We start from the raw sequence: 10,592 nt of genomic DNA, 5'->3' as shown, positions 1-10,592 counted from the left end.
TTCTGCCAAACTGCTTGCCTCAACAGTCCCCCCCCCCAATCTTGCAATGGTGCATTTGATCTTTCCCTCCTAACTGGACCACTTTGCACTCATTTTTATTGAATTTCATCACGGGGATTTCAGATCATTTATCAAGACTGAACTGCAGGCCTATCCTCCAAAGCATCTGCAGCCCCTCCCTGTTCCCTATCACCTGCAAATTCAAAGCAACATCACTCAGGCAGGTAAGGAAAATACTGAAGGGACCCAGCCCAGTACTGACCCCTGCGAGTCCTGTGGAAGAGGTCCTCCTTGTTTCACAGCCAACTTCTGGTAAGTTCGGGATGTATGCTGTTTTTTTTCTTTTTAACCAGCTGGGCATGCAACTTTGAGGGTAGTAAACCTTATTTGTCTGATAAGACAAACAACACAGGGCTTATTTGCAAGTCTTAGGTACATCACATTTCCTACTTCTCTTTCATTCAATAAACCAGTTAGCGACAACGCCTTTGTTCTTGGTAAACCATGATCATTATCTCATCTTGTAGGTGCCCCTATTATCTTTCCAGGTCTTCCTTTCCCTTCCCTTTTGTAAAGACAGGATCTGTTTGCCCCTCATCAGCCCTAAGGCATTTCCTATCCCTTCAGGAGTCACAAAAGTCACTAATGGCCTAAAATTACTTCAGCTAGCTTTCTGCAGGCCCTTGGTTGGAAGACTTAATTGGGCAGTTTCCCAGGCCTGAAACCCTCAGAGATGAGTCATTAGGAAGAAGTCTTCCCAAGGTATTTGGCCAATTTGTCAACATTTGATTACTTGGTTTACATACTGGAAACAAACTTCTAGTACTAGCAGGTATGTGTGTGTCTCACGAGACGACTGAATTACACCCAGTGAGATGCTGAACGTAATCCTCCTTTGAAAATAAAGTGAAGCTGGAGTGACCTCTCCACGGCGCAAAACCTAGGCAGTGCATATGGAGACACTGAGCTGCCCCACGCACTAGTGTCCCTCTCTCGGCCATGCTGGTTTAATCTGAAGGAAAAGCAAGTGCCAGTACGTTTGACGTCTTCCTAACTGCACTACCTTACGCTCTCTGGAGTGGCAAAGGTGAAGTTGACTTCAAGCCTAGGAAACAGCCTTCGGGCACTTCCCTTCACAGCACAGTGGGGAGCGCCCATAAACCACATGAACATGTCAAGCATTTCCTTGGGAAAGCTGGCGGACAGAAAACAGCGGATGAGTAGCAGTGTAAGTCACTTCCCTACAGCCAGGACTGGACATGACCTGCATCTCAGTCTGTCAGCCCAATACATCTGGAAAAAGAAGGGATCGGCTCTTATTGAAGGCTCCAAATGTGTGGAAAGCTTCCCTAGCAAACCTGCCATAGGCTGCACAGCTCTGAAAGCAAAGGAGAGTTTAACTCAGTCACAAAAGCAGAGCCTTTGTGGTGTAAGTTTATGAAGAACTACAGCATGCTCCCCATTTTTGGAGATGCACAGCAGTAACTGATTTCTAACACCCAATTTCTAGATGGACTTGCTAATCACTCTGAAAGCATCGACTGACACTAGTTTTTTTTTCCTAATTCCAGTTGTAAGCATCCTACTTCAATGAGCTTGAATGAGGATGCTGTATTCGGCTGCTGAACAAGCAGCAGCTAAACTCGTGTATTTTCAAATCGCTTCATTATAAACAGCGAATATATTAGAATAAAGGCAACAGGAAGGGCCAGTTTTACAGGAGGCTCTACTGAATCCTACCATAACTGCTGTTTTCTTAGGTGTGAAGTAGCTGCTCTACTCAAATGTGAGAACGTTTAGGAAAGTGTGTGTGGCAACTCGGAGACTGTTTACGCTGGTCCAACTGTTTCAGTTCTTCAAAGCAGAATTTTAACTGATTTATCCTTAAAGCCTCCTACTTGTACAGCAGGATCCCACTATAAATTACCTTACCATAAAAAAGTACCAGAAATAAAGCCTGAAACTTATCCCGTGTTACTATGATGTGCAATCTTAAACCCACTGCTCAAAGTGTGCAGGTTGTTCATCTGTAAAGCAAACAGAAATGAGTTTGTCATCTCTATCGCTGTGCTGCCAAACTGCAGTTTCTACAATGCCACTTTTGAACAAAATAGTCTCCACAAGCAGGAAGCCCTGAAATGCCACTTTAATTTAAATATTTTCAAATAGATCTCAGCTGGGCCAAATCCCAGATCCAAAGTAGTCAAGGGGTTTTTGTCACCAAGCTCAACTGGTAACAGGGTTCGACTCTTCATGCACAGTGAAAAAGACGTCAGGTTAACTCTTGCAGTGTTGAACATTGCTGTCACTAAACTGAAGTGACGCTATAGATCTTCCTTTAAATTACCTAAATAATTAAATCCACCATTTTCTGTATTTCCTCTCATTGTACGTATACATTCACATACAAAAACCCTGACTTTTTAATTGGCTGCCTCTTCTCACCATATTTATTCACTAAATCTAAAACCCAATGATAGCAACAGCAATGTTATGGTGACATAACAAGGAACTGTGACATCAGAGTAATCGACATCTGGTTACAAAATGAAAGGCCCATTTGAAAAAACACAAGTCTCTTGGTGATCAGCACCAATATGAAAGGAAATACAGAATTTGGACAGTTTCCCAGGAATACAACTGTAAACATTTGCCAATGTGTAACATTGGTTCTTTAACATAAAACGGGAACAATGTTGACATGTGATAAGCTTCAAATATGACATTATTTAAAAAGTCAATACCAGCTATTTATAGTGGGTATTTTTTCAGGTAATATACCTTTTTAAATATTAAACACACACACACACACACACACACACACATCTACTTGGCATGACCTGGCATTTAAAAAAGTGCTATTTTTTTGTTGTTGCTATTTCCTTAATTTTCTTGAAGTTCTACTTTTTTTTTTTTCTTTAAAAGGTTAAAACTGTCAATATATTATGTGTATCATATTTTGGCTGCCTGAAATTTTTCATTTATTATTATCTGTCCCTGTTCTTGCCCATACCCTGTACACGTTCAGGTACTACTGCAAATTCCATCACATTGAATAAAGTTTACTGAAAACTTTTTATTGTAATCAAAAAGTGACATAACAGGGCTGTAATGAATTCTGCAAATCATTCTGCTGATATTTTATAACTGATACCAGCTTTTTCTGCCAGGCAATTAAAAAAAATTCAAATGTGAAAATTTTCACAGTACAGTAAACTCCACCCAAACTAATTAACGGTGGTTAAAATTAAGATGCCCCAGCAAAACCTTTCATGTTACATGGTCACAACTCACAATTCTGTACAAAACGTTCACTTTATAAAGCTCTGATGTAAAAATCAAATAATCAAGCAGCAATATTTTAAGTGCAGCACAGGGTCTTTCATGTCATTATTTACAAAGCTTGAATTTGCTTACATTATAACAAAATTTAATACAGATGACTTAGTAAATAAGTCAATTTTTCTTATCTGTCATATTATACAGTGACAGATTTCACTTTTTGGTCATCTTTCTCTTTCTCTTTGCTCTTCTTGGATTTCTTCTTCTTGTGTTTGTGTTTTTGGCTTTTCTCCAATTCAGACTCATTTCCAGTGTGTTTCTTATGCTTCTTGTGTTTTTTGTGCTTCTTGTGCTTCTTTTTGTCTTTCTTCTTTTTCTTTTTCTTGCTGTCCTGACTCTCAGCCGAGCTAACACTGCTGCTGTGGCTTCGAGTCTGGCTTCCAGAAGGGCTATGACTACGGCTGCGGCTAACACTGGGACTGCTTTGACTTTGACTTCTGCTTACATCAGGCTGACCAACTGCTGCTGCAGGTACAGTCTCTTTAACTTTCTCCACTGCCTTTTCTTTCAGTTCTTTAGTATTTTTTCCTATAGACTCCTCATCTTTTGCAGAGACATTACTCTCACTATCACTTTCATTGTAGTCTGGGACGAAGGCAGCCTCATCAGTTTCTCTAGTTAAGTCGGAAGACAGTCGAGAGGAGTGGCTTAACTGAGGCTTCGGTTTGACAGTGCTCTTGTCACTCTGCCCAGCAGCATGCTCTTTTTCATTTTTTGTATCTGGCGATCCATGTCTGTGAGATGGTTTATTGCCACCTGACTCTCTCTCCTTATTGCTCTTTGTTTCTGATGTGTGTTTCTCCTTTTCTTTAGCTGAACTTTTGTCTGAAGATTTGTGTTCTTCTGATGAACGTTTGGAATCATAACCAGTTTTGTGATCATATGGCCTTCTGCTGTCTCTTGGAGGACTATGGTTGCTCCTTTTAGAATCTCCTGATCCCTTTTTGGACAAGTCTGCTCTTTCATCTCTCGGTTTACTTTTCTGACCCGAAGTCGGCTCTCTGTTTCGAGAAGGTGAGTCCTTTCTCCTTGTGGACTCATTCTTTTCATCCCTACGCTTGGAACTAGAATGATCCCGGCTGCTATCATAATCAGATTTTTTGTCCCTGCTAGGAGTAAAGTCTTTCGCAGAGGATCCACGCCCAGTATCGTGCTTATCTGAAGATCTGCTGTCTTTGGATGATAGAGGATTTTTTAGGTTTCCTTGCTCAGCGCCACGTTCAGAGTGGTCTTTTTCAGGTTGAACATTACTTTTCCGTTTCTCTGAGGTGTCCTTGTCTGATGAAGAATGATCCCGGTCCTTGGTTTTCCCTTTTTCACTTGACACAGAGTTTTTTGAGCTTTTTGTTTCGTGTTGGGAGCTTTCATAACTTGCTTCTTTTGTAGTTTTCTGTGTTTTTTCCAAGGACTCAGATTCTTTTTCAGTGTGTTTCAGAGGATTTGGTGACTTAGCACTCACATTTTTTACAACACTAGTGGGTTTTACTACATTTGAAGGTACTTGTGTAGATTTAACATCTTCCTCTTCAGATTCAAAGTCATCTTTATCCCACTTTGATTGAGGAACCTGAATCATAATAATGACGTCTTCTGCAGGGGCAGTTATATCATTATTATATTCTTCCATGGTCTTAATGACAGTCCGTTTTGTGTCTTGCTTTTCTTCAGACTTTCTAACAGGACTGCCTCCAGTAGAGCTAGTACTAAACAGGAAAAAAAAAGAAAAAAAGTTACATACGCACATTGATCAAGACCTGAAATCCATTACATATGCACATTGATTGAAATCTGAAATTCATGGTTACAGCAGGTTGTTTTGTTATGAAATATACCACTCTGATAAAGCATTTGCATTTTATTTCAAGTGTTAAAATTCTAAATCTTTACTAGCTTTTAAAAAGTGTTCAAATTATAAGAGGGGGCAGGACTAGAAAAAGATGATCTTGCAAGATAGTATTTCATTGCTTATAGTCTTATCTCCCACCTCTGAATCTAGCTTAGGCACTAAATCATCATAGTACCAAATCTTATCTGGCAATTCCAGTGTGCTATAGTTCTACCAGTATTTAAAAAAAAAAGGGGGGGCCTCCTCTTTCTCCAACAGGCAAGTCAGGAACCATGGAGTCTCCCCAATTCACCCCCTATCCAGCTAATCCCTGATACTTGCGCACACAATTCTCTAGAAGAATGATGGTGGTTAAAACTCCTGTTACAATAATCCTAAAATAAAATACAGTGCTGTCAAGCAATAAACTTTAAACTAGTTGTATCATGTGTTGTTAGTTTACACAGTCATAACAATAATGGAAATTCCACACCAAATTGCTTTTCCTCCTGCCCCTAGCAGTTAACAGACCCCAGGGAAGGGAAGGGAAGGGAAGGGAAGGGAAGGGAAGGGAAGGGAAGGCATCCCCCATCCCACAGATCAGAGGATGTGTAATGCACACAGCTAAGCAGGTGATGGAAAATGGGGAGGAATCTCAACACAGGTGTAGGGTGGAGCTGGGGCAAATTCAAGGGTTGACTTTGATTCTGAACAGATTTTAAATCAATACACAGCTTGCAGGAATGTGCCCATGTGCTTATTTTACTATGGACTTAGCTGACCTGTAGTTGGTCACCTGACAGATTTTACATTTTATGGAGGAGAGAGAAGAGAAAAGATGGGGAAAGAGACTCAGAAGATACCTGGTGTAATCCACAAGAGTTGAACCAGACCCATCAGCTGCTGTTACTTTTCTTCTCACTTTTCCTTTAACCTTTTCTGGTTTAACTTTGCTACTGGTTGGCTCAGGTTTCTCAGCAGGTTCCTTTGCAGGAGGTACATTTTCTCCACTGACAATCTTTTTGCCTGTCTCTCTGTTGAGCTTAATCTTTTTTGCTGGGGCAAGCAGAGAAGCAGCTTTGTCCTTTTCAGGGGTTCTCTCCGTTTTTTCACTATCAGGGTCAGCTTTTGCCTTTGGTGATGGTTTCACTTCAGCCACTTCTGGTTTCGATGTTTTTAAAGTAGTTTCATGTTCTTTATCTACCTTTTCTTCTGCCTTTCTTTTTCTTTTCTCAGGTTTTACATCAGAAGGTTTGCTTTTTTCCACAGGCTTTTTTGTCTTTTCCTCTTTGCTTGACGTTTTCTCCGGCTTGACTTCTTTTGGATGGTCCTTCTTTGCTTTTTCCTCCTTGGCTGGTCTGGTTTCTGGATGCTCTTTTGCTGCTTTTGGATGAACTTTCCGTGGCGTGCCCAGCGCCTTCTCATCCTTTTGAGAGGAAGCTGCTTTAATACTGTCTGGCTTTGGCAATTCATCCTTTGTTTTTTTCGCTGGAGGTTCTGTTCGAGGAGACTTTTCACGCTCAGTCTCGGTTTTATCCTGGGGTGCTTTAGCTGGTTTTACTACACTCTCTTTCTTAGCAGTGGCAGCAACTTCTGGTTTCCGTTTTGTCTTGTCAACTTTTGCTTTAGGCTTATCTTTCTCTTTTTTCTCTTTTTCAGATACTGGTTTAAAAGTAATAGAATCGGCTTCCATAGGTTCATCCCTGACCGGCGTGGCATCATCCCTGCTTGGGAGCACGAACAGTGAGTCAGGTTTAATTTCTTCGCCTCCAGCAGGTGGCTCTCTTGGCTTTCTTGCACCTTCCAGCAGCTCAGCATTAGGAAAGCCTTCGTTCTCATCTCCTTTCCTCCTCTTCCGGTGCTTTTTATGTTTATTTCCTTTGCCATCTCCCAAGGGGTTTTCACCTTCCTTTTCCTTCGGTTTTGCAGGATCTTTAATATTATGGCCTTCTCTTCCAGGTTTTTCAGGATAATTGCCACCTATATTACGATTTCTATGGCTCTGTCCAGCAGCATAATCGTCTCTACGACCCCGAGCATATGGGGAATTCTCTCGTCTAGCTCCTGGTGGACCAAACCGATCTGGAGAAAAGTTTTCTCTAGTTACTGGGGGTCTTGGCTGGGTTCCAGCAGCATAGCCCTTATAAATCTTTTCATACCATTCTCTATAGTTTCTTTCCCATTCTCTGTATCTTTCCTTTTCAAATGGATCTCTGAAGTCAACAGACCTGCCATAGTAGGCTTTAATGTCATATGGAGGGACTTCTCTATATCGGTTAAAATACTCTCTTTCCCCTTCCCCTTGGGGTATAGCCCGCTTAGTGGGAGATTGACCTCTAAATATTGGAGATCTTGAACGTGAATGATATCTTCTATACGGGGGTGACCTTGATCTTGAACGGTGATATCCATGGGACCTTGACCGAGAACGATAGTTACGACTCTTCCCCCTCCCTCTCCGTGGGTACGGAGGTGACCGTGAGTAGGAGCGAGAATGGGAGCGACTAAATGATCGAGAATACGAACGAGAGCGAGATGAACCTGATCTTGACTTGGAGTACGTATATGAACTTCTAGAGTAAGATGAAGCACTATACGGAGACTTGGACCTTAAAAAGAAAAAAAAAAAAGCCACAGATTTAATGTAAAACAGCTCTGTTCCCCAAAACGTTTTGTTTTACATAGAAGTATACTGTGACGCCAGAACCACTGTGGGTTGTTGACATAGTGCCACTGTGAAGTTATGATGGATGTGATAACGCACAAAAGCCTGTGCTTACATGAGTGAGAAAAGCCACTGCTTTGTTTCACCTAGCATAACACTTGGTGCAGAAAGAATCCAAAGTCTAGCTCCATTCATTCCCATCATATAAACTATTTTACCAGCTAATTGATATAAGGTGGTGTACAGTGGCCTCTACTGGTATGAGCATGCACAAATATTCACTACTCAGCAAAGCAGAGACTACTCAGATCATTTATATTACAATAAGATGCTAAAAGGGCAAGTCTTAATGGTTAAAGTGCAATACCAAACATTAATAGACCATGAATTAGCTTGGAGACAGTAAAGCTAAATCTTAAAATGTCAGCTGAGTCTATTTAACTTTACTGCTTATTTGGCAATTTACACAGTAGGCATAACACTTTGTGCTGCAATGTTACGTACAGTACTATTTAACTGACACTCTATATGCTAGACCTCCCAGCTAGAGAGCGCTAACGCTGAAGAATATTGATCTTGTTTCATGTAAGATCACATTTAAAAGCTTTTAGCTCTTAACTTGTAACTTGTACTAATATCACTAATGATTCAGAGTTACTACCAACAGAAGATTGTTATCACATTACTACTGCAGAATTATTCAGACCAGTGTTGATGAACAGGATCTATACTGTTAGGGTGGACATTTTTACAGAATGACCAGCTGCATATTTTTCTTTGAGGAAACTTAAAAAAAACAAAACACATCTCTAATTTAAATGTGCCACTGCATATTCAGAAGCTCTGCACAGAGAAGTCTTTCAACCAGCATATAAAAACAATAGTTTCTTTTTTGAAAAATTAAAAAGTAAATTCAGCTCTTCTAATTTCTAAGAGAAGCTCAAAGTGAATTTCATCCTAGTGACAGCCACCGGATTTACAGTCCTGCAAGTTAAAATGTCACAAAGAACGTACAGGCCTGATAACACATAGGCAATGGAAGGTGACTTCCCACACACTGCTTCTCCCAAAAGAGCCTTGATTCATCTGTTAGGAATCACCCATAGGGACAAGTAACTAATGCAGTGTTCCCACCTATTCGATTTTTAGTCTTTGTGGTGAGATGAACAATTACCTGGAAAATGAACGCCTACGCTCCTTTTGAATCTTTTTATATTCCATCAATTCTTTAGCAAAATCATTTGTAAACTCATCAAGTTTGGACTTTTTCTTTTCCCTGTTAAAATAAGATAATTATCGTTTGACCTATATCACAAAAAGGGACCTAACAAACTAAGAAGGCTAAATGAGCGAATGTACATTGCATGCAAATGAAAATGAACTTCCTATTTAAACAATGACAGCTAAAAACTCCTAGACAAGTTTTCAGGGAAAACTTTGGAATTACAGAGGCCTTGTTTCAGTTTTGCAGCTTTACCATCTGTAATGAAAAACACATTGGAAAAAACTTGCTTTAAGTCATTTTTGCTTATGGCAGACGCACTTCAGCATATTTCTGGTCCGACATGCTACTGAATCAGAACTATGAAACATAAGGCAACTTCATTCAGAACCAAATACTTACTCCTCTTTAAGTCTCCGTTGCTCTCTGTAAAACTCCTCCCTAGATAAAGGAGGCGCTTGTGTCGTTGGGATGGCATTTGAATGAGCCGATGGTACTGCTGTTGGTACCCAAGGTGTTGATATGTTTGCAGGAGCTGGGGGGTATCCTGGAGGGGGGACAGGGTACCCGGCAGGTGGAGGTTGACCAGGTGGAAACTGAGGAGGAAACTGTGGTGGTGGTACCCCCGGTGGAAGAGGAAGTGCGTGGGGAGGTGGCGGATACAGGGGAGGTGGCGGCACAGGCACAAAGACTGGTGTTGATGCTGGCAGTGTTGGGGCCTGAGTCCTTTGTGTACGTTCACTATGCGGGCGTCCTCGATTTGAACTTCTAAAGAAACCCAAAAACACGTGTCACTGTTTGGTACACTCTGCCCTTATTTTAAAGAGGAAAGTGAATGAAGCTGCTGTCTCTCTTGGGCTTTTTTCTGCCTTTGTTCTCAACTTCAGTCTTTTGAATTCCTCCCTGCTTACGTCTGCTCATTCTTCCTATATTGTGCTTGTGGCTCCTTACTCTCCCCTAACATATCCTCACCCCCAAAAGCAACCTCAGTCTTCTGTCCTTACTCTCAGCTTCGCAACTTTAGACGGTTTCTCCCTAAGCTTAGAAGTCTCCCTTTTCCCAGGTGCCAAGTGCCCACCACTCCTTTGCCACTCTGACATATCTAATGCTTTGCACTTCTCATCTTCAAAGCATTGTGCAAACATTAGCTAATCTTCTGTTGAACTTCTTTTAACTTCTTCCACAGAACCTTCCTATGTTGATCTCACGATGACTCAACTGCACTTTCTCGTACCTCAATAGGTGTCCCGTTTATTGAATTTGAGATATTAAGATACCTGTAGCATGGCCCCTCCATTTGCTGTCGCTTTTTTCCTTTTAAGTATTTGTAGAGTGAAACGTACGGTTACAGATTAACAATTGCTTATTAATGAGCACACATCCCAGAAAGAAGGACCAGGTGAATGATTCTTTTCAAACAGACTGAAAAAGCCTGGTTTACCATTTGAAAGCACGAGGTGAGCAAACTCCAAAACTGCTATAAGATAAACGGTTGTGCGTGTTTCATAGTTTCTAGGGTCGGAAGGGACCTGAGCAGA

At 41.0% G+C, this 10,592-nt stretch overlaps 1 protein-coding gene across 5 annotated transcripts in view; it reads right to left on the bottom strand.

Annotated features, from left to right (window-relative positions):
• Positions 1-2,432: 2,432 nt before the first annotated feature.
• RBBP6 (RB binding protein 6, ubiquitin ligase) overlaps positions 2,433-10,592 on the bottom strand; it is a 41,428-nt gene continuing 33,268 nt past the window's right edge. For 2 of the 5 annotated variants that reach the window (XM_019512776.1, XM_019512777.1), the window contains 4 exons: positions 9,457-9,822; positions 9,007-9,108; positions 6,031-7,776; positions 2,433-5,045 (listed from right to left, as the gene is read on the bottom strand). In XM_019512776.1, coding sequence (XP_019368321.1) covers positions 3,479-5,045; positions 6,031-7,776; positions 9,007-9,108; positions 9,457-9,822 — 3,781 coding nt within the window. In that variant the 3' untranslated portion in view covers positions 2,433-3,478. The remainder of the gene's footprint in view (positions 5,046-6,030; positions 7,777-9,006; positions 9,109-9,456; positions 9,823-10,592) is intronic. The other 3 variants (XM_019512778.1, XM_019512780.1, XM_019512779.1) reach the window with 2 other exon arrangements.

The sequence above is a fragment of the Gavialis gangeticus genome, unplaced genomic scaffold (assembly GCF_001723915.1).
Source record: "Gavialis gangeticus isolate Ggan-Ray unplaced genomic scaffold, GavGan_comp1, whole genome shotgun sequence".
Classification (NCBI taxonomy): Eukaryota; Metazoa; Chordata; order Crocodylia; family Gavialidae; genus Gavialis; species Gavialis gangeticus.
Note: the sequence above shows the minus strand (reverse complement) of the source record. Positions and strands in the feature narration are given on the sequence as shown.